The sequence below is a fragment of the Myxine glutinosa genome, chromosome 7, assembly GCF_964187855.1.
Source record: "Myxine glutinosa chromosome 7, kmMyxGlut1.1, whole genome shotgun sequence".
NCBI lineage: Eukaryota > Metazoa > Chordata > Myxini > Myxiniformes > Myxinidae > Myxine > Myxine glutinosa.
The window spans coordinates 101,229,650-101,253,649 of record NC_136267.1 but is presented as its reverse complement, the minus strand read 5'-3'; the positions used below and the strand labels follow the sequence as shown (position 1 = coordinate 101,253,649).

Here is a 24,000-nt window from a genome sequence, read left to right as displayed (position 1 = left end):
TGTCATTATAACCCAGCCGGGTGTCTTCTCTTTCCTATTGAGCCAGCGTAGCGCGATTAGTCAACATTCGGGCACAATCGGGTAACTTGTACGGATACGGCGGCCATCCCGCTCGGCCCACCATACCATCAAAGTCGTATCTGTAACAATTGGTGTCGAGGAGTGGAATTCGAACCCGGGACTAAATTAGTTAGGCCCAAATTTTGGGAGGGAAAATCGATTCGGAGCGCGTTTCCCGCGCGAAATTATAACGGCGAAATTTCAATTTGTTTTACGAAAATAAAAAAAATAAAAACCGAGTTTTGAAAGTCGCGCTATGGCGGATCAAGACGGCTGGGGTCCGGTAAAGGAGAGTGAGGTAGGGTCGATCCAGGACCAAATTGAGGGACAAGAGGAGAGCGAAGCAGTGAGGGCGGCAGGTTCGCAAAATAGCGCCGTCACGCACGAAGTAGCGGGCGCGCAAAAAGGCGCCTCGCACGAGCGTGCGGTAGCCGAGCCGGCTGTATCAGCGGGCTTTAACATGCAGCCGATTGACATGCAGGCCCTCATTGCGCAGTTACAGGCAGCTGTACAGATGAGTATGGGGAGCCAAATTGAGCGATTGGGTGAGCGGTTGGGGAACCGGATGGATGCTCAGGGTGAGCGATTGGAGGGCCAAATGGGGGTAATGAGGGACGAAGCGAGGGGTACCGGTGAGAAGTTAGACAATAATTTTGAGGAGTTAGACAAGAAAATTGGGAAGTTAGACAATAATTTTGAGGGGTTAGACAACGGGATAAAAGAAGTGAAAAATGGGTTAACGGGGGTAGAAAACAGAATGGCCGCTCAAGAGAATCAGATAGAGGGAGTGAAACATGGGTTAACGGGGGTAGAAAACAGAATGGCCGCTCAAGAGAATCAAATGGAAGGGATGCAAAAAGGGTTAGAGGGGTTAGAAAACAGTATGGAAGGCAAATTGAGGGACATGAGGGACCAAGCGGAAAGGGAAGTTAAACAAATGGAGCAGCAGATAGAGGGGGTCAGAATGGGGGTAGAAACCAAACTGGATGCTCACAGGGAGGAAATGGAGCAGATGAGGGTGGCATCTGGGCAGGAGATGCAAGTGATGGGAGAGGAGATCAGAAGAGGAGTGAGTGAGGAGGTCGGAGGAGTGCGCGAGGAGGTGAGGCACTGTAAGGAGCGCATGGAGAAAGAGGTGAGAAAGGGGACTGTAAAATTGCAAGGTGGTATAGAGGAGTTGACGCTGGGAGTAGAACAACTGACAGTGGGACAAAAGGAGTTGGGGGACCAGGTAAAGAAGAACACAGCGGTAATAGAGGGTTTAAAATCGACACAGAAAGAGATGAAAAAGGACGTAGGGGTAATTAAAAAAGAGTGCCAGACGGTACATGAGGACCTGACGAGGAAAATGGACAAGGTGGTAGAGGTAATGGAGGTTAAAGAGCGGGAGGTGCGGGAGCACATAGAAAAAAATAAAGTGGAGTTAGAGGAAGAACTTAAAGGGGCGCACGAAGAGATGAAGGAGATGAAGCAAAAATTAGAAGAAGTGGAAGAAGGGGTGAGCGAAATTAAGAAGCGACGGAGAGGGGATAAGAAAGAGATAAAGGAGGAAGTAAAAGAATTGGTCCAAAGTCTGTGTTCGGATCGTGATGATGTGCTCATTAACCGGATGAGGGATTCGCAGGTGATGGAGGAGAAGCGAAGAGAAAGAGGACCCGGTGTAAGTGGTGACCAATATGGTCGTGCGTATGATGCGCCAGGTGATTTAATAAGCTTGGGGGTCGAGATAGACCCGGGTGTTCGTGAGAGGCCATTGGTGAAGTGTGCGACAGGTCTGGTGTGCGAAAAAGGAGGTGTGCGAGAAAGTCCGACTCTGGGGTGTGTGAGGAAAAAGTGCACGCCAAGGAGTGAGTGTGCTGGCGAGAGTGAGTCGGTCGTAGCGCGTGTGCGAGGGAGCACATGGAAGCGTGGTGTGGTGAGTGTTACAGAGGGTGTGACGGGAGAGTGTGCGCAGGAGTGTGCGCGAGAAAGGTGTGTGACGGACAGGTGCATGAGGAAAGAGTGCGCTGTCAGAAGTAAGGAAGAGTGTCCACCTGTGGTGAGTGTTACAGAGGGTGTAACGGGAGAGTGTGCGCGAGAAAGGTGTGTGACGGACAGGTGCATGGGGAAAGAGTGTGCTGTCAAGAGTAAGGGTGAGTGCTCTGTCAGGAATGGAGGTGAAAGTAGTGAGAGTGACATGGAGCGTGAGTTAGTTGTGACAGGTGAGCGAGGATGTACACCTGGGATGGAAGGATGCACACCTGGAATGGTAGAGCGTGAGTGGGAATGCACGCTGGAGTTGGTGGTGAGGCACGTGGTTGGGTGTGCGAATGAGAGCACACCTGTGATTGTCACAGAGGAGGTGACTGAGGAGGGGGCGCGAAGAGGTGTTTTGGTGAGGTGTGCGACCAACGAATGTGTGCCAAAGTGTTCGGTGGTCAGGTGTGTGACCAAGGCTGTGAGTGGAATGGGTGTACCGAGGTGTGTAAGGAACGGTACGAGGAGCATGGAAACGGCTGGATGTGTGAGCAAGGAACGGGCTGCGGGGTGTAAGCGTCCAGGTGAAGCATCGACGTTACACGGGTTAGAGGTTAGAGCGACTTTTAGCCGAAGCAGGCCCTCGGTGCGTGCTGGGCCTCGCTTTGAACGGCCGCGTCCAGGCTCCACTAGGCGGAGCTGGCAGCCCGATAGGAAGGGTCGTTATGGCGACCACGTTTTGTTGAGACGTGCCGGCAGGTCGAGATCGAGACATTGGATGGCTCCACGCCGAGGTGATGCGTGGGATCTCGGCCCGGGTACGCCCCCGTCCCTGCCCCGAATGCCGGACGCATCCAGCCGCAGGCACAAAACAACCAGCATCCATTGCTTGGCTTTACGAAGCCGGGCTTTGGACAGGGATTGGCGCACCAAGAGGTATTAGTGAGTAGACTGGGTGATGAGGTTAGTGTTTTGGACCCCAAATTAGAGAAAAACAAAATGTGATGATTGGCAAAGGATTGGCAGTAGTGATTGGCAGATGATGGGCAGTGATTGGCAAATTTTTGATTTGTTGAAATTTGATGTGCAAAATTGGTAGTGAGAGACCCCCGATGTGGTGGGATGGCAAATCCACCATCCTTCCCATGGGTGGGGCAAAGGAGCAATAGTTTATGGGGTGTATGGCAGTGAAAACTAGCCCGGGTGGGTTAGGATATGGTGTGTAGGGATCTAGCGAAGATGACATTAGGTAACGTTAAGTTTAGTTAGTGACTGATACCTGTAGTGGGGACGCAGGTAGATTAGTATGGATGATAATGACGTGGGAGCGCAATAGTTTAAAGGGACGACTGGGAAGCGCAAAGTTCAGAAGGGAGTAGTTAGCTGAGATGATGCCGTGTGTGTGTGAGAATTGAACAGGTGTGATTGCACAGGTGTGCAACGGGACAGGTGTGTGGAGCAGTGTATGAGTAGTGAGTGTGTGGATCAGCGCGAATGCGCTTGGGGAGAGAAGGGTGCAGGTGGCACCAGGTGTGAGAGCACAGGTGTGCAGGTACAGGTGTGTGGAGAGAGTTGGAGTGAGTGGTACGGAGTGGTGTGCATGGTGCGAAGGTGTGGATGGGGGAAGAGTGGACCCCTTTCACGAGCACCCGGGGCGGGTAGTGTAAGTGTTAGGTAGAGGGTGCAGGTAAATTGTGGATGGATATTGGCATTTGTGGTGCGGTTGCAGAATGGTGTTGTGAATGGGTGCATTAGTGTTGTGGAAATGGCTGGGCGTGTAGCCTGTTAGTGTGTGTAGTTGGTTGGGCACTCCACCACTGTGAGGATGTCGGCCAGGTGAGGCCGCAGGTGGGCTCTGGGAGCCGGTAGAGTTGTGGATGGGGCCCGAGGATCCGGAGGACGGACCCGGGTAGCCCAGTGCCAGAGAGGGCACCGAGTGGGGAGAGTGCCAGAGGGCCTGCCCCAGTTAGTTAGGTTAGGGTAAGGAGCAGGTAAGCTCGGAGGCAACTGCAGTGGTGGAGGTGTGCAGGTGGGTAGACCCACTGGGAGAGGTACACGCCGCAGCCCAGAAATTGTGCGAGGGCACCGGGAGATGAATCGGGGGAGTGAGACCCCAAATTGAGAAGCACCACAGTTGGCCAATGGGAATTGGTTTTTAGAACCCATAGTGTAAGAGGGCCAATGGTTTGGCCGGAGAAAGACCCCGGGTAGTGTAAAGTTGTTAAAGTCATTTAGGAGATAGTTAGGATTGATGAACCTGTCGCACCATACGCAGCCACTTACCTGTGGTGATGATGATGACTCCACACCTGTGTTTTCTTTGTTTGTTGCAGGAAATGAGATTGCTGTGAGGATTTGTGAGACGCATCACGACGTGGATGAGACATTGGGGTGATTCCATCTCTCCCTCCCTAGGAGGGACTGATGATGAATTGGTGATGGCAAATTTTGATGTTCAGTTGGAGATGGCAAATTTTGATGAGAGTTGAAAATGGCAAATTTGATTGGTTAGGAGGGAGAGAAGACGAATTTGGTATATGGGAGGAACGGGGAAGACAGTAGGGATGTTTGTTGATTTGTAAAGTAGATGTTTATGGGTAGTGTTGTGTTGTGTGGATACAGTAAGGGGTAAGGGAGGGGCCATGTAGGTTACCTGGTGGGGGGGGGGCGTACGATAGGAACGTACCTGTCTCACCTGGTTCCCATGTGCCCCCAGTGTGCATTACCTTATATTGCGTGCACTTTTGCGCCCTTACCACCTTACTCACTTGTTTCTTCTTTTGTCTCCCACCTCCGAGGATCTGGCTTTGGGGTAGAGAGAGAGGAGAGAGAGGTGCTGGCGACGCAGTTGTGGGCCTGCACTTTCGCTGTTCGCTGCCTGGATCGGTACACCATATGGACCGCAATGTTTGTGGCCACCCACAATGGACCGCAGTTCGTTTGCGGCCAAGCACCACCCGGGGATGGACCTATGGGTCAACGTGGCACCTATGCCATACAGGTGAACCACTTTTAGTTAACCACCAAGTGCACCACAAGAAGAGCAAGAGACACCTGCAGGGTTAGGGGTTGTTGAAGTTATTTTTATTCCAATGAACAATGGTGACTGCACCGATTGGTGGTGGGGTGGTGCTGTTGATGCTCGGAAAGGGTGCTCTGCACGTTATTAAAGGCCGTCGGCCACAGAGCACTCGTGGGGTGGTGTATCGATGTTGGCAAGCGCGCTCTCTCTATGCATAACATCTGCATGTGTTCCTCCAAAGACAGGTCCTGGATCGTAGTGTAAATAGCAGCGTAGTCTTGTAAATAATGCTCCCTACCGGCTGTATGTTTAGTTTGAGGATTCTTTCCGGATTCGGTTATCCTGTGGGTGTGTTTCTGAGAGGAGAAGGGTGCAACGTCGCAGGGGGACATATTTACTCATTTGTGAATATCTATAAAACTGTCGCACTCAGGGTAGAGTTAATAGTAGAGGGAACTACATTGCGTGCCACACTAAAGTAGGTAAAAATTTATCGGGTCGGGACGCCCCGAGGGTAGAGAAGGGTGCAATGTTGCGAATATGGAATTTGACCTCCATATCCGCTTGTAAATATTCCCCTATCTTCTCCGATACTCCCCAACTCTCCCCTTACCCCATTCCCTAGTCCCATTGTCTGTAAACAACACCCATTAGAGCCGATCTTCCCCTTCATTCCCCCATTAAATGTCGTGCCCAGGTCCCCCGCACCACACGTAGACAATTATAGGACATCTTGCTAGTTATTCTTAATCTATGTCAGTTAAGGACTTGTTTCCATTAATTATGACTCTTCGTTGCACCAGAATGTGATGATATGGCACCAGTAGGAGTTTAGGACCTTCCCATACCTCCCCGCATCTCTTCCCATCATCTCAAGCTCCAACAACAACCACAACAACAGCGGCTATGCGTCCTCACTCCGGCTCGGTTGGCCGCCATTGAACATGTGCTCGACGGGGTTACCCAGAAGGGGGCTCCCTGTCGGCCCCTCGTCAAGGGCGGAGCCGGTAACCCCCGCACCCAATGAGAAGCCATGGGCCGATGCCATATGGGGCGGAGCTAACGAGCGAGGGCGTGACTCCCCGCCGGATATACGCGGCCCCGCGCCGGACGTGACGTCAGATGCGCCCCGAGCTTGGAAGGACAAGACGCCACCCTCCCGAGCGCTGAGCGACCTCCCCGGCATCTCCACCAAAGACGCCACCCTCCCGAGCGCTGAGCGACCTCCCCGGCATCTCCACCAAAGTCGCGACCCACGAGCGCTGAGCGACCTCCCCGCATCTGCTGGACACCACCGTACGTGATTCTGTCCCTGAGCCAGGTGCACCTGAGCCATCGACTGCCGCTTTCCTTGCCATCAAATCCCGTGTGAGTCAGCGTTGTCCCGTTTATCTGTGGTCTGTCTAGGGTTAATATAAGAGTGTGTCTAAGTGCCTGTCTTCCTATGCTGTCCCTCTTGTAGTTGTAATCTAACCTTTTTCCGTACGAATATACTTGAGAACTGAACCCCTGGTGTCGTATTGTGTCATTATAACCCAGCCGGGTGTCTTCTCTTTCCTATTGAGCCAGCGTAGCGCGATTAGTCAACATTCGGGCACAATCGGGTAACTTGTACGGATACGGCGGCCATCCCGCTCGGCCCACCATACCATCAAAGTCGTATCTGTAACAATATAAATATGGCTTTTTTTATTCACTCGTAAATATTTCCTTTGCTAAAATATTAATCTTCCACATTGAGCAATCTTTTTACTATTTGGGTTAATTGTTGTGTGTTTGTGCAAGATGCAGCCGATCGCAGTAACATTTTACTATATATAACCTAATATCTGTAGGATCATGAGATGTTTCCACCCAAATGTGATCCCCTCCTTGGGAAGCTTTAACCTGTCTCTCCCAAAGAAACATAACACATCATTTTCTTTTTGGGCTTTTGGTGATGTGGAATATAATGTGTATACTTTACATGAGGATCTTGGGAATTTCAGTCCTTGAGTGATCCTAAACAACAGGTTTATATAGAGAATATGACCGAAGGCCATGGAGTTGCCAAGCAATGATGTGAAAGGTTGGGAGTTCAGATTTGGTGTAATTACAGTATGATCATTTATGTTGTGGGTATATTGATCTGGTTGTGGTTGTAGATTGTGAGTTCAGATTTGGTGTAATTACAGTATGTTCATTTATGTTGTGGGTACATTGATCTGGTTGGGGTTGTAGATTGTGAGTTGAGATTTGGTGTAATTACAGTATGATCATTTATGTTGTGGGTACATTGATCTGGTTGTGGTTGTAGATTGTGAGTTCAGATTTGGTGTAATTACAGTATGTTCATTTATGTTGTGGGTACATTGATCTGGTTGGGGTTGTAGATTGTGAGTTGAGATTTGGTGTAATTACAGTATGATCATTTATGTTGTGGGTACATTGATCTGGTTGGGTTGTAGATTGTGAGTTCAGATTTGGTGTAATTACAGTATGTTCATTTATGTTGTGGGTACATTGATCTGGTTGGGTTGTAGATTGTGAGTTCAGATTTGGTGTAATTACAGTATGATGATTTATGTTGTGGGTACATTGATCTGGTTGGGGTTGTAGATTGTGAGTTCAGATTTGGTGTAATTACAGTATGTTCATTTATGTTGTGGGTACATTGATCTGGTTGGGGTTGTAGATTGTGAGTTGAGATTTGGTGTAATTACAGTATGATGATTTATGTTGTGGGTACATTGATCTGGTTGTGGTTGTAGATTGTGAGTTGAGATTTGGTGTAATTACAGTATGATGATTTATGTTGTGGGTACATTGATCTGGTTGGGGTTGTAGATTGTGAGTTGAGATTTGGTGTAATTACAGTATGATGATTTATGTTGTGGGTACATTGATCTGGTTGGGGTTGTAGATTGTGAGTTGAGATTTGGTGTAATTACAGTATGTTCATTTATGTTGTGGGTACATTGATCTGGTTGGGGTTGTAGATTGTGAGTTGAGATTTGGTGTAATTACAGTATGTTCATTTATGTTGTGGGTACATTGATCTGGTTGGGGTTGTAGATTGTGAGTTGAGATTTGGTGTAATTACAGTATGTTCATTTATGTTGTGGGTACATTGATCTGGTTGGGGTTGTAGATTGTGAGTTGAGATTTGGTGTAATTACAGTATGATGATTTATGTTGTGGGTACATTGATCTGGTTGGGGTTGTCGATTGTGAGTTCAGATTTGGTGTAATTACAGTATGTTCATTTATGTTGTGGGTACATTGATCTGGTTGTGGTTGTTGGGTGTGAGTTCAGATTTGGTGTAATTACAGTATGTTCATTTATGTTGTGGGTACATTGATGTGGTTGCGGTTGGAGTTGTGGATGTGATGTAGATATTATAGGCATAACAAAACTGCAACAACAGAAGACCTATCGTCGGTCTTTCTAACTGTTGTTCTGTTTCATTAATGTCGTAAAAAATATTTTGATCACATCAGTAAATTCATTATTTGATTCCTTGCAAAAAAGACAGAATTAAACAATTAAATTGCTGACAAGTACTGTATAGCAAGGTGAGATGTGAATGAATGTATCATTTATGTCTCTTTTCCAATGATCTAAGGCCAAGGATGAACTTGTGTACACATCACATCCAGGACAAGGACAAAAGTAGACATCAATGTGCTTTTACATGGTTTGCGAGTACAAGGACGTGAGCAGACCATGGACAAGTCAACACAGTATATGAGATTATAACTCAGTTTGAAGCATCATGAGTAGTGACCAGATGGGAACACTGAACAGAATGATTTGTGCTGATTTGCAATGCATGAGGCAATGTCTGGAACAAAAGTTCACAAGGAACCATTGGTATGAAACTGAGAAATTTCGATATTTGCTTTCCATCAGCAATTGATTCAAATCGAAGATTCTTTTTAATTTATGGAGATGTAGAACTTTGATCTTGAAGATGGTATTAAAAAGTCTTCATGGAAAGTTTGAAACCCACAGAGTGCATTCAAACAGATAATTTTCGCAGAGCATTGTATTGGAATTCCTGAGGAGTGATTTCCATCTAATCAGGAAAATGTTTGTCCTGAATTTAGTTTGCGAACCAGACTCGGTGGTGTAATGGTTGGAGCGTCTGCTCTGAGAGTGGGTGGTTGGTGGTTCAAACCTCTGAGAGTGGGAAGTTGGTTGTTCAAATCTCTGAGAGTGGGAAGTTGGTTGTTCAAATCTCTGAGAGTGGGTCTTTGGTTGTTCAAATCTCTGAGAGTGAGTGGTTGGTGGTTCAAACCTCTGAGAGTGGGTGGTTGGTGGTTCAAACCTCTGAGTGGGAGGTTGGTGGTTCAAACCTCTGAGAGTGGGTGGTTGGTGGTTCAAACCTCTGAGAGTGGGTGGTTGGTGGTTCAAACCTCTGAGTGGGAGGTTGGTGGTTCAAACCTCTGAGAGTGGGTGGTTGGTGGTTCAAACCTCTGAGAGTGGGTGGTTGGTAGCTCAAACCTCTGAGAGTGGGTGGTTGGTAGCTCAAACCTCTGAGAGTGGGTGGTTGGTGGTTCAAACCTCTGAGAGTGGGTGGTTGGTGGTTCAAACCTCTGAGTGGGAGGTTGGTGGTTCAAACCTCTGAGAGTGGGTGGTTGGTGGTTCAAATCTCTGAGAGTGGGTGGTTGGTAGCTCAAACCTCTGAGAGTGGGTGGTTGGTAGCTCAAACCTCTGAGAGTGGGTGGTTGGTAGTTCAAACCTCTGAGAGTGGGTGGTTGGTAGTTCAAACCTCTGAGAGTGGGTGGTTGGTGGTTCAAACCTCTGAGAGTGGGTGGTTGGTAGTTCAAACCTCTGAGAGTGGGTGGTTGGTAGTTCAAACCTCAGAGTGGGTGGTTGGTAGTTCAAATCTCTGAGAGTGGGTGGTTGGTAGCTCAAACCTCTGAGAGTGGGTGGTTGGTAGCTCAAACCTCTGAGAGTGGGTGGTTGGTAATTCAAACCTCTGAGAGTGGGTGGTTGGTGGTTCAAACCTCTGAGTGGGAGGTTGGTGGTTCAAACCTCTGAGAGTGGGTGGTTGGTAGTTCAAACCTCTGAGAGTGGGTGGTTGGTAGTTCAAACCTCAGAGTGGGTGGTTGGTAGTTCAAACCTCTGAGAGTGGGTGGTTGGTGGTTCAAACCTCTGAGAGTGGGTGGTTGGTAGTTCAAACCTCAGAGTGGGTGGTTGGTAGTTCAAACCTCAGAGTGGGTGGTTGGTAGTTCAAACCTCTGAGAGTGGGTGGTTGGTAGTTCAAACCTCTGAGAGTGGGTGGTTGGTAGTTCAAACCTCTGAGAGTAGGTGGTTGGTAGTTCAAACCTCTGAGAGTGGGTGGTTGGTGGTTCAAACCTCTGAGAGTGGGTGGTTGGTAGTTCAAACCTCAGAGTGGGTGGTTGGTAGTTCAAACCTCTGAGAGTGGGTGGTTGGTAGTTCAAACCTCTGAGAGTGGGTGGTTGGTAGTTCAAACCTCTGAGAGTGGGTGGTTGGTAGTTCAAACCTCTGAGAGTGGGTGGTTGGTAGTTCAAATCTCTGAGAGTGGGTGGTTGGTAGTTCAAACCTCTGAGAGTGGGTGGTTGGTAGTTCAAACCCCTGAGAGTGGGTGGTTGGTGGTTCAAACCTCTGAGAGTGGGTGGTTGGTAGTTCAAACCTCAGAGTGGGTGGTTGGTAGTTCAAACCTCAGAGTGGGTGGTTGGTAGTTCAAACCTCAGAGTGGGTGGTTGGTAGTTCAAACCTCTGAGAGTGGGTGGTTGGTAGTTCAAACCTCTGAGAGTGGGTGGTTGGTGGTTCAAACCTCTGAGAGTGGGTGGTTGGTAGTTCAAACCTCAGAGTGGGTGGTTGGTAGTTCAAACCTCAGAGTGGGTGGTTGGTAGTTCAAACCTCTGAGAGTGGGTGGTTGGTAGTTCAAACCTCTGAGAGTGGGTGGTTGGTAGTTCAAACCTCTGAGAGTGGGTGGTTGGTAGTTCAAACCTCTGAGAGTGGGTGGTTGGTAGTTCAAACCTCAGAGTGGGTGGTTGGTCGTTCAAACCTCAGAGTGGGTGGTTGGTAGTTCAAACCTCTGAGAGTGGGTGGTTGGTAGTTCAAACCGTGACTGAGTCAAACCTAAGACTTAAAAAACGTGCCGATACCTTACTTTTGATGTTTTAAAAGGATAGAGTGTGGACAAACAACCATGATTTTTTTTTTGTCTGCACATGCGAGGCGCATGGAAGAGCTAGTACAGTGAATGGATCAGGACCTAACAGCACAAAAGGGGAACAGTAGAGAGAGGGGGAAAACACCAACAGAGTATAAGAAAATATAGAGAGACTTGGAGGACTTGAAGACAAAGGGAGTGGGGAGGAATGGGGGGGGGGGGCAGGAGAGAACGAATGGGGTGGACAAGATGATGCATAAGGAAACTCCTAGTTGAGGGAAAACTGGAAATTTTGAAGGAGGAGGGATTGGGGTGGTGTGGGGAGGGTGGGGGGTGGGGAGGGGGGGGGTAGAGGGGTGGGAAGATTAATGAGGGTAGAAATGTCTTGGTTTTGGATTGGGGACTATTTTAAATGGTGGTGAACAACTGTCTTGAACACCTAGAGGGAAGAATGTGGTTGCAGAGAATGTGGAATTCCACAGGTGGGAAAACAGGATTTAGGTAGGTGGTTCTGGATCTAGGTAGTTTCAACAGAAGGGGGTTGTTTGTGAACCATGAAGTGAGCCCTGTAGAAACTTGGGAGGACAAAGCATGGAAAGAGCAAGGGTGTAAGACCAGAAAGGATACCATAGACTTAGTGGAGATTCCAATAATCGTGAAGGCCTTCATTTCCACTGCGTCAAGCAGAGCAAGGTGTAAGGCAGGAGAGCGAGCCCAAAGGGGAGAGCAGTACTCCATCAAACTGTGGATGAAGACCTTGTAGGTGGATAGGAGTTCAGATGTGTCAAGGAAGGACTTTGTATGACGGTGGATGCCCAGTCGTCCCACTGGCTTTGGAGGCCAACTTTGAAATGTAGTTTTCCCGAGCAAGATCATGGTTGATAGTGAAACCCAGAAGTTTGATTGACTGAACTTCCTCAAGAGGATTGTTGAGAAAGTAGATTGGAGGATTTGCCAGACGGTCCTTTTGGAGAAAGACAGTGAGAGGGTGAGATTTGTCAGGATTGAAAGACATATTCCAAGTGTTTTACCATCTTGTGATGAAGGTAGGGAAAACGACGTCAAAAACGATGAAAACAGAAACTTCTATAAACTTCTACAAAGTCGTTTTTTAAATGAAAACAGAAACTTTTTACCGCTAAGGGCTGGCAGGATTGCTACGGGGTATACACACTCAACTTTCAACGGTCTATCCTGGGTTTGAATATGGACCCAGCGATAAACTGTCATCTTGATGTTTCACAGGTAGCGTGAGGCATCAATGTTCCTCACCTACTCATCAATGTGCCTCACAGGTAGGGTGTGGCATCAATGTGTGTACCGTCCCTCTAACCTGCATCGGTAGCCTCTCCCATCCTCGGTGGACGTTGAAGATCCTGCGGTGTGTTTCTTAAACAGTAGAGGAGTTATTACCATTCGTGCCCCCCTTCAACTGCATGTCAGACATGGCTAGCCGCTCATCAAAGTCGAAGGCCGAATAGTTCCCCAGACGACCCCGCAATAACCTGGGAAATGTTGGAGGTATTAAAGTATTGTAGTAGTAGTAGGTTGGATCAATCCATGGCTAAATATAGGAAATTTAATTCCTGGACCTTTTGATTTTTATTTTTTTTACTTGCTTCATATGATATGACACGTAAGGGACAAGAGGGCTTGTCTGGAATACTAAATATGTCTGTACAGCTCCGTGCTCACATCACTGAGTACATTTTGCTTACCTGAGAATCTACCGGAATTTGGCCGCTTTGATAAAGGCAATTTGCGAGGCAAAACTTTACCTGGACTTTCTGGAGTTGCTGCAAATATCACTGGATCGTAACGAAAAGTATATAGTTTGGAGTACTCCCAGTTTATATTGTCACAAACTTTGGATCCTCATTATTATCACAAAGACAGCCTCAGAACCAGGAAGCAGTTGCTTGGTGACAGCTAAAGCAAGTATGATGGATGATTGAGACCTTCAACTTCATGTTTCCCCGACACTTTCACAAGAAGCAAATCCAGGTTAATCTGTCCTCTAAGAGAGCTGTTTGTCTGTCCATGTGTATGTGTCTGTGTCGCCATTTTATTAGAGATGGCTGAACGGATCTTGGTCAAACTTTCAGAGGTTCGTCCGATTCATTTAAAAATTTTTTTTTTACCAAAAAAATGTTTGTTCTTTTTGGACTTCTTAAAAATCGCTTTATAGTGCTTGAGCTATGTGAAAAATAATATTAAATTATTCCCAATTAGAGAGTGTATATAAGTCCATTTTAATCTACCCCTCGTTTTTGGCCAAATCACTCAATGGTGAAGAAGCACTTAAAAATTATACTAGCTGGATCCGGATCCGGATCTTCACCAAAATTTAATCGATTCTTCCTTGTCAGACATACAACCTGTCCAACAAGTTTCGCCAAAATACATCCATAACTTTTTGAGATATCCTGCTATGTACCGTTTTTGGCCCGATCTTCCAATGGCGAAGAAACACTTAAAAAATTAAATAACTCTCATATCCGAATCCATATTCAGATCTTCACCAAAATCGAACCTATTTGTCCTTGTTACACGCCCAACCGGTCCACCTAGTTTCGTCCAAATCCGTCCACAACTTTTTGGGATATCCTGCTATGTATCATTTTTGGCCCGATCTCCCAATGGTGAAGAATCACTTTTAAAAATTCTACTAGCCGGATCCGAATCCGGATCTTCACCAAAATCTAATCATTTCGTCCTCGTCACATACACTACATCTCTGCCAAATTTCGTCCGAATCCGTCAACAACTTTTTGAGATATCTTGTTCAACAACGGACAGACAGACAAACAGAGAGACAGACAGGGGTGAAATAACATAACCTCCATCCACCTTTGATGGCGGAGGTATTAATTTTTCCTTATTGGATGTAGATAGGGTAGTGTTTTAAGCACCTACAAAAAATTTGGAAAAAAAAGTTCGTTTTTTGGGATAAAAAAAAATCACTTTATAGTGCTTGAGCATTTGTAGCTACGTGAAAGGTAATTCTCGGTTGTTTGAATTCTTGAATCAGGGTAATTCGTGTATCAGGATCGCTTGATCCTGATTCTTGGTTGGTGTTTTTTTTATTAGGAGACATTTTTTAAATGTTTGACTGTGCTGTTGTACATCTTTAGAACGGAAGAACCCCAGCTCGTTCATTTAATATCGGAAACCGCATACATTGAACGAAACAAGCAGCAAACTGCCATCACCGACATTGATATTCTAACAATGGTATCGACTTTGCACCGAACATGGTGGTGAATATCAAACATTTACAAAGCTGCGATGTATTCCAGATGTGCAAGAAGTAATATGAAATGATTTGTGAAACATTATTGAAAGACTAAGCTTTATTGGGGTGAAGTGTAATGAGGTTTAAGTGAATAATGACATTGTTTTCAAGATATAATGCGGTTACGAGGACATCCACATATATATTTTGCAAAATGGTGGCAATTTCAGCATTCTTCCCCTTTCTTTTTACCTGCGCCACCAAAGGTGGATGGAGGTTATGTTTTCACCCCTGTCGGTTTGTCCTTTTTGTCTGTCCGTTTGTTTGTTTGTTTGTGAACAAAATATTTCAAAAAGCTGTGGACGGATTCGGACGAAATTTGGCAGAGATGTAGCGTATGTGACGAGGACGAAATGATTAGATTTTGGTCTTCGAAAAGGATTCGGATCCGGCTACTAGAATTTTAAAAGCGATTCTTCACCATTGGGAGATAGGGCCAAAAACGATACATAGCAGGATATTTCAAAAAGTTATGGACATATTTGGACGAAACTTGGTGGACCGGTTGGGGGTCGGACAAGGACAAATAGATTCGATTTTGGTGAAGATCTGAATATGGATTCGGATATGAGAATTATTTAATTGTTTAAGTGATTCTTCACCATTGGGAGATCGGGCCAAAAACGATACATAGCAGGATATCTCGAAAAGTTGTGGACGGATTTGGAAGAAACTTGGTGGACCGGTTGGGGGTCGGACAAGGACAAATAGATTCGATTTTGGTGAAGATCTGAATATGGATTCGGATATGAGAATTATTTAATTGTTTAAGTGATTCTTCACCATTGGGAGATAGTGCCAAAAACGATACATAGCAGGATATCTCGAAAAGTTGTGGACGGATTTGGAAGAAACTTGGTGGACCGGTTGGGGGTCGGACAAGGACAAATAGATTCGATTTTGGTGAAGATCTGAATATGGATTCGGATATGAGAATTATTTAATTGTTTAAGTGATTCTTCACCATTGGGAGATAGTGCCAAAAACGATACATAGCAGGATATCTCAAAAATTTATGGATGGATTTGGACGAAACTTGTTGGACCGGTTGTGTGTGACGAGGAAGAATCGATTCAATTTCGGTGAAGATCCAGATCCGGATTCGGCGAGTAGCATTTTTAAAGTGATTCTTTACCATTGTGTGATGTGGCCAACCAGGCGGAGGTGTGCTCTCTACTGAGTACCGTTCTAGTTCCTTCTGCATTCAATCCTCCTTTCCCTGTCGAACACACTCGAAGCTTTTTTCCCTTTTCCTCCTCCTTTTCCTCCTCTATTCTTTCTCCTTTGCCTTTTCTCAATCTGTTCCCACCCACAAACCTTCCGCAGTGTTTACAATATGATGTATTTGGCCACTAGTAGATGTCCCTTCCTGTCTGATTTCCAACCGCTACACTTGTGCCTTCCTCAGGTTTCCCGACGCAGACTCACAGCTTACCTCGAGCCATGGACAACATCACAGTCAGAGAGGGTAGCACAGCCACGCTGCGGTAACACACACACACAAAAATGCAAATGCATGCAAAATGTACACGTAAGTTAAACATGAACTCACACTTGCATTTCCTGTAAGCTCTATTATTGACTGCTTCTCATTCTGAATCGGACAAGCATAGTGGATAGTGGAAGGGTGCAGTTAAAATTATACGAGATGGACCGTATGTAAACATCGTTACCAACAGGCCTTTGACATTGCCTGGCACTCACCTAAATCAGCTATCGCTCTTTGCGGATTCCGCCATCTAACGATCCGAGCACTGGTACATGTTGGGTTTGCTGCTGATAAAGTGTGGAAAGGCTGAAATCAGAATGGCCCTCTGCCTGTGATAAAGGTGACAACGTATGCTTATAGGGCTAGGAGTAATAGTTATAAGGCATGTCGGCCATTTTCACAGTCGTGCTGTAATGAGAACCAGTAGGCCAGGCCTGCTTCAGCTATCAAGCAAAGAAAATCCATCAAAGATAATACCCAGAATGCAGTGCTGGCTGCTGTAAAAAAAAACTTCCTCCTTTATAATTATTCTTCCTTCTTATGTTTTGAGTCTTTCCACTGTTTGTTTTCAACCGTTGTATTTCCTAATTTTGTTGCATTTAAGTAATTTTTTCTCATCCCTGACCCAAGTGATGTTTTTTAAAATTGTTAACCTTTGACCATTCCTGAAAAGGATGGGACAGGCTATTGTTATCGTCTGTGTCTGAGTCCATACGCAGATCTATGTGAATATTGATCGTCCATTCTCAGCTCTACTATAATCTATAAATCCCAGCAAGCATTTGCTGTTGTTAAATGGTGTCTTGTTATCTCCAAATTTTAAAAAAGTGGCTACGGGCTAATGTGGTCAGCTCCATCTGTCTGTCTGTCCGTCCATCCATCACACACTCTCTCTCTCTCTGATGTACCATACTCTTTGCAAAGCTTCAGTTCTGTCGATTTTTGTTATGCTGGGTGGTTTGCCATTGCCTTCCCAGCAGTAGTTAGGGCAGGAATTTTAAATTTGCCTATTCTTTGTGAAGGACTTAATGTGAAGGGCTGCGATTAACTTGTCAGTAACTTTCGTTAACGTTCACCGACTAATATCAGCAGATGGGACTCCAGTTTAACATCCATCCGAGGGACGGCACACATATTGATGAATCCCCGTACCCGTGAAACACCGGGATGACAGTTTATTGACAGCTTGACAGGATGACAGCTGGGTCAGGATTCATACCCAGGCTAAGATAGCTTAGAGGCGAGTGTGCGAAAGTCTAGGCCATCCTGCCAGCTCCATCCATCATGCTATCTCCTCCTAACCGGTTGGGCTGATCATCAAACTTCGTAGTTATGATCACATAGAAAGAAAGTGTGAGAGCAGTATAATTTTGGCCCCATCACCTGGAGCCCTGGGGTGGGGTCAAAAGGTCAAATACCAAAAAAATGCAATTACGGGAAGATAAAAAAAAATGTAACTTTGTATATGCAATCAACATTGGGGGACGCATGGGATATACTGGAAGGGCACTCGGTAGAGCACATCCCTCCGCCAGGCTGACCAGTGTATGTTTTGTATCCCACTGATGGGACGGATACGGATTTGGAGCTGAACCAAAATCGAATTAGCTTATTCTTGTCACACACCCAACTCATCCACCAACTTTCGTCCAAATCACTCAACTTTTTCAGATGTAGTGCTCTATAGCGTTTTTGGCACTATCTCTCAATGATGACTAATCACTTAAAAATTCTGATCTCCGAATCCAGATCCGGATCTTCACAGATATCTGCTCTCCGAATCCAGATCCGGATCGTCACAGAAATCTGCTCTCCGAATCCAGATCCGGATCTTCACAGAAATCTGCCCTCTGAATCCAGATCCAGATCTTCACAGAAATCTGCTCTCCGAATCCAGATCCAGATCTTCACAGAAATCTGCTCTCCGAATCCAGATCCGGATCTTCACAGAAATCTGCTCTCCGAATCCAGATCCGGATCTTCACAGAAATCTGCTCTCCGAATCCAGATCCAGATCTTCACAGAAATCTGCTCTCCGAATCCAGATCCAGATCTTCACAGAAATCTGCTCTCCGAATCCAGATCCGGATCTTCACAGAAATCTGCTCTTTGAATCTAGATCTGGATCTTTACAGAAATCTGCCCTCCGAATCCAGATCCGGATCTTCACAGAAATCTGCTCTCCGAATCCAGATCCGGATCTTCACAGAAATCTGCTCTCCCAATCCAGATCCGGATCTTCACAGAAATCTGCTCTCCCAATCCAGATCCGAATCTTCACAGAAATCTGCTCTCCCAATCCAAATCCGGATCTTCACCGAAATCGAATAAAAATTCGTCCTTGCCACACACCCATCCGGTCCACCAAGTTTCATCCGAATCAGTCCTTCACATTTTGAGATATCCTGCTCACAGACAGACAAAGACAAACAGACAAACAGGTGTGAAAACATAACCACCTTCAATGGAGGAGGTAATAACGATTTTGTGGATTTGACCCGGGTTCATGCCCCTGGGGGTGGGGACTCACAGAGTCAAAAGAGAAGATTTTTTTCAAGCTCAAAATTTGAAATTGGATCATTCCCGGTGGAACTTTTTTTCCATCTTTCAACTTTGCTTAAGATGGGAAGCGTGGGGATTTGCGATGGCGTGCCATCGACTTCGCTCTGGTTCCTTTTTCAATTAACTTGTCAGTAACTTTCATTAAAGTTGCGCATTCTAATGAAAGGAGAACTTTGAAGAAGACATTCATTCCTGCCTCTCCTTTCATTCTTAAGTAAGGGCGAAAATGTATTGCACATCAAGTTTAATTGTTTGCGGCGAAAGTGCCATGCAGTTCCCCTGCAATGCCTCAAACAACACCTTCATCACGTGATGTAGAGAGATGAAGTGGAGAGATATGTCAACGTGGAGAGAAAGACAAAGCCAAGCAGTGGGATGTACAGTCACATCAATAGGCGGTGTAGCGAGGGAAGGAAGGAAGGGGTGGACAGACAAGAGAGAGTTATGAAGGGAATTGATTTGGGACTGTGAAGGTGTGCTGAGGTGTGTTGGGAATTGTAATGTCAGCGTTTGGTGTCGCTAATTTATTCTAATGAAGTGTAATTCACATCTCCAAGGAATCCTGGGTGCCTTCTTCTGCTTTGCCCTTCCCCTCTTTGTATGGACTAAAATAGGGACCAGGAGAAATCGTTTTTTGTCTGCCAATTCAAATCATTAAAGGTAAACTAAACTCAAATTTCAAAAACTGGGATTTTTTAGATTAGATAATTATATAATTTGTCACTACATATCTCACATGAATGGAAATGTCATTAAGCACTAATTGTGACTTCATTCGTCCATTGTCGACATAGCAACGTCGTAACGTCCATTACTTGGACTAGAAGTACCGCCCAGGGGGGGTTATGTTATTACCCTTATTCAAACGTGTAATTCAAAATACCTCTCGCTCAATCAAAAACCCAAAACAGGCCTCGATGCAATGGAAAACGTGGGGACAGGAAAACGGTACTTTTAAGGGTGGGACTTGTAATACCCTCTCCCACCTGGAGTGGCGCTACACGATACACATTTACATAGAGAATTTGCATAGTACTCCCCACCCCCAAGACGACTGGCAAAGATTTAAAAAAAACACTCATATACACTTGCTGATCCTATGCAGCAAGTCTGGATGTAATTGGTCCAGTGTAGGAGGAGTAGCATGACAAACGCACATACAGACAGACAAACAAGAACGACGTCTCTCAGACCATGATACTTAAGAAATCCCGAAAACAAATTTGACCTTAAAAATAATTGGTAGTTGAATTCAGTGACCTGATATGCAAGTCCCGTTCAACTTTTATGTCAATCGGATGAAAATTGAGGATTTAAATAAATTTTACATAAGTTGTTGACCTCTGGCCTATGTTGACCTCTTGGCCTATATTGACCTTAAAAATGTATAATTGATGCTTTAATTAAATGACCAAATATGCAAATGCTCTTCAAATTTAAAGTGAATCTGATGAAAATTGTCTGATTGAAATTTCTGATTGAAAATTGACTTGAAATTTGAAGAGGACTTGCATATCTGGTCACTGAATTCAACCACCAAGTATATTTGAGGTCAACATCGGCCAAAAGGTCAACATAGGCTGAATTTCTAAAATCACCAATTTTCAGTTGATTGACTTGAAATTCGAAGAGGATTTACATATATGGTCACTGAATTCAACCACCAACTATTTTTGACATTGATTTATGATTCTCCTCAGAGTGGTGGCGTGGGCTTTGTGGAATGACCTGAAGTTGTCTTCAGTTGGATTTGCCTTCCAGAAGAAGGCAAGATGTTTTGGGCAACTGCCTCACCACAGCATTCAGTGTACCATTGGACCAGGATATGTATGATAACTGAAGACAAGATAGGATGATCTGTGCATAAGGGAGAGCATTTTCTGTGGAAGAATTCCCCTCTGTTAAATACTAGAGGGATGTTGACCTTCACAAGCACATGATCAGATGAACCTATTGGAGCAGAGGTAGAGCAGGAGACAGCATGAAAGTGGGTCAGAACCAAATCCAAAGGGGAGATTTCCCATTGACAGAAATCCAGTCAGAAAGTTCACAGATTGGGTCAGTCCCCTGGAGTCACATGTCTTTTGCTGAAGTGACATGGCTGGTGAGAGCGGTACCAGCATCCAGCGAATTGACATGATGGCAATATAAATCCATCACATATGAGGAAGAGAGTTGGGATGAGTGGTTAAATGTTGGTCCATGTTGTCTGAGCTAGAGATGTGCATGGAGGAGTCACTGTTTGGAGGCTGGTACATTATACAGACAAAGAAGAGGTGTGAGCAGAGGAGAGGTCATAGCCAAAGGTATTCCTGGGGTTATGAGGTGTAAGAGCAGTACAGGGACAGTGAGGAATGGAGTGCTTGATGTGCAGTGAGGAATGGAGTTCTTGATGTACAGTGAGGAATGGAGTTCTTGATGTGCAGTGAGGAATGGAGTTCTTGATGTACAGTGAGGAATGGAGTTCTTGATGTACAGAGAGGAATGGAGTTCTTGATGTACAGTGGATGGAGTTTTTGATGTACAGTTTGGAATGGAGTTATTGATGTACAGTGAGGAATGGAGTTATTGATGTACCGTGAGGAATGGAGTTCTTTATGTACAGTGAGGAATGCAGTTCTTGATGTACAGTTTGGAATGGAGTTATTGATGTACAGTGAGGAATGGAGTTATTGATGTACAGTGAGGAATGGAGTTCTTGATGTACAGTGAGGAATGGAGTTCTTGATGTACAGTGAGGAATGGAGTTCTTGATGTACAGTGAGGAATGGAGTTCTTGATGTACAGTGGATGGAGTTCTTGATGTACCGTTTGGAATGGAGTTCTTTATGTACAGTGAGGAATGCAGTTCTTGATGTACAGTGAGGAATGGAGTTCTTGATGTACAGTGAGGAATGGATTTCTTGATGTACAGTGAGGAATGGAGTTCTTGATGTACAGTGAGGAATGTAGTTCTTGATGTATAGTGAGGAATGGAGTTCTTGATGTGCAGTGAGACTCCGGCTCCCAGGATGGGGTTGAGGTCAATCAAACCGGAGGAGATAATAGCCAGGGAGAGACACTAAGGAGTCAGGGATGTCCTGAAGGATTCTCTTAAACAGATGATGTCTGGCTTAACGGTAGTGCCCTGGATTGAGCGATCTGTCAGGTTGGAGGGGAGGCCTCGCATGTTTGAGGTCCACAGGGCTAGAGACGAGGGAGGAGGAGCTGCTGGCAAGGTATAGGATGTGGAAAGGAGCAAGGAAAGGGGGCGGGATGAGCGGAAAGCTGCGGAGCAAGGGTTGGTAGGGGGGGTGGGGTGGGGGTGGAGAAACTGGGAGGAGGCGGAACCAAGGGGAAGAGGAGGAGGGTAGGGTGTGGGACAAGTGGGAAGCAGAGAGGAGATTACCAGCCACCTAAACATGAACTCTTAACTTTGTGACTCGAGACTCATGACTCCTGGACATTATAATCGAACACTTATTTATTAAATATTTTTAAAGAGCCCTTATTGATCAGAGTTAAACAAAAACTGTAGTCGGCTACAGGTAAATGTAAAACAAGTCCATTACAGAGCGCAAAAATAGCCAGCTCTTCCGTCTTTTATGGTGCGGCTCCTGCATTCCAAGGCATGGACTTCAGGGGTTGCGAACCAAGTTCGCCTCTATAACTGGTGAGTGCAAATTTATAACAGTAATATTCATAGTGTTCCACACATCTGTTATCGCTGGTAGTAGCAGTGACATGTTTGATGAACATGGCATTTTTTTTTTTTTTTAGATTCGTGTATAAAGTGAAAAAAAAAACAAGACAAAACATTGTAGTTTTCTTTATCTCTTAATTTTTTTGAATTTATTCTCCTTTTTTGATATAAAATTAAACAAGCATTCTGAGTATTGCGCTGCAATACATGTCCTCTACCAAAGTTCAAAGTGCCATAACTTTGTCAAAAAAGATCGAATATGTAAATTTATGCACGGTTGATGTTGGTTTTCAAACTTGATCTGAGGTATGCTGAGACACACGTGTGTCACGCCTCGCCTCGTTGATAAGCCCGCAAGGTCGCTCCGTGGAGCGGCCTGCACGTATTGCACTGTGTGAATTATATAATTACCAACTCACGGTCTGAAGTACTAGCGATTCAAGAGATATCCTTTTTTTTTTCTTTTTTTTTTCGTTTAATTAACGATATCTGCCAAACCACATGCCCTACCGCAAATTCCAAAAGGACATTTTAGTAGACTGACATGCTGAACAGATCTGTTGAGTTTCCCCTCGATTGGATCAAAAATGAGGGAGGAGCTCGGTTTTAAAGGTTCATGCTTAAAAACGTCATAACTCTGAAACCATGTAATGCATGACGTCATGCTCGTTGATTTTTTGTTCGCCATGGGCATGCGATTCTGCCTGCAAAGTTTGGCCTCGATCTGTTCGGCCGTTGCAGAGAAAAAGGGGTTTTCGTGTTTTCACGAAAAACAATATGGCGGCCGAACCACGTGCCATGTGACGTCATAATTACCATTAAAATATTCTACAGACCGAGTCCCTCCTACGGTGAAAATTTGATCTCAATCGGTCCAATTATTGCAGAGAAAATGGTTTTTAAAGGAAATTAAAACTTAAAATGGCACTGAGTTAAGGATCAGCAGAATTAATAGAATTACCAAAGTTCAAAGTGCCATAACTTTGTCAAAAATGATCGAAACGTCGTGAAGTTCGAACTTGATCTGTAACTTATCATGAGGAAACCATGTGCCAAGTTTGAAATCATTAGCGTTGAGTTTAGAAAAAAAGTCCGGAAAACTGTTCTTTGCGTGACGGACTGACGGACTCATGGACTGACAGACTGACGGCCTGACAGACGGAGGGACGGCGTGCAAACCTATAGTCCCCTCCGGTGTACACCGGTAGGGGACTAAAAATAGCACTACAGCCGACTCCGCCGCAGAAAGGATGAGGTGATTGTGAGCAGCACTTTTGAATGAGAGGGAGGGGAATAAGCGAACAGATGTAGGGACATAGTCGTTCCACAGGAAATGGCATAGAGGGATGAAGGAATGTTGGTGAACGTTCAGCTTAGAATTTAGAAGCGGAACCACCAGGTGTGGGATTCTGGATGATGTACCTATTGGGCACATTTTGTGAGATGAATCGCAACATTGGCCTTTCATGAAATCCCCGTATCTCAGCGGAATCTGATTATTTATCACCTCCTCACTTCCTCATCATACCGGACTTATTCCTTCACTTTGACATTTTTGAATGGCATATCTTCAAGATAATCACAACATTCAAATTCCCCAGTGCTTCTCACCATTATTCATGTTTCTCTCTCTCTTTACCCTTCGCTACCCTTCCATTCCGCTGTCTCCCTCTCTCTGTCTCTCCCCCTCCATTCCTCTGTCTTCCCCCCTCCATTCCTCTGTCTTTCCCCCTCCATTCCTCTGTCTCCCTCTCTCTGTCTCTACCCTTCCATTCCTTTGTTTTCCCCCTCCATTCCTCTGTCTCT

General features: G+C 45.4%; 1 protein-coding gene across 5 annotated transcripts in view; it reads left to right on the top strand.

Annotated features, from left to right (window-relative positions):
- LOC137431622 (limbic system-associated membrane protein) overlaps positions 1–24,000 on the top strand; it is a 442,918-nt gene that overhangs the window by 306,420 nt on the left and 112,498 nt on the right. For all 5 annotated transcript variants that reach the window (XM_068123146.2, XM_068123149.2, XM_068123148.2 and 2 more), the window contains exon 2: positions 15,870–15,948. In XM_068123146.2, the coding sequence (XP_067979247.1) occupies positions 15,870–15,948 (79 nt within the window). The remainder of the gene's footprint in view (positions 1–15,869; positions 15,949–24,000) is intronic.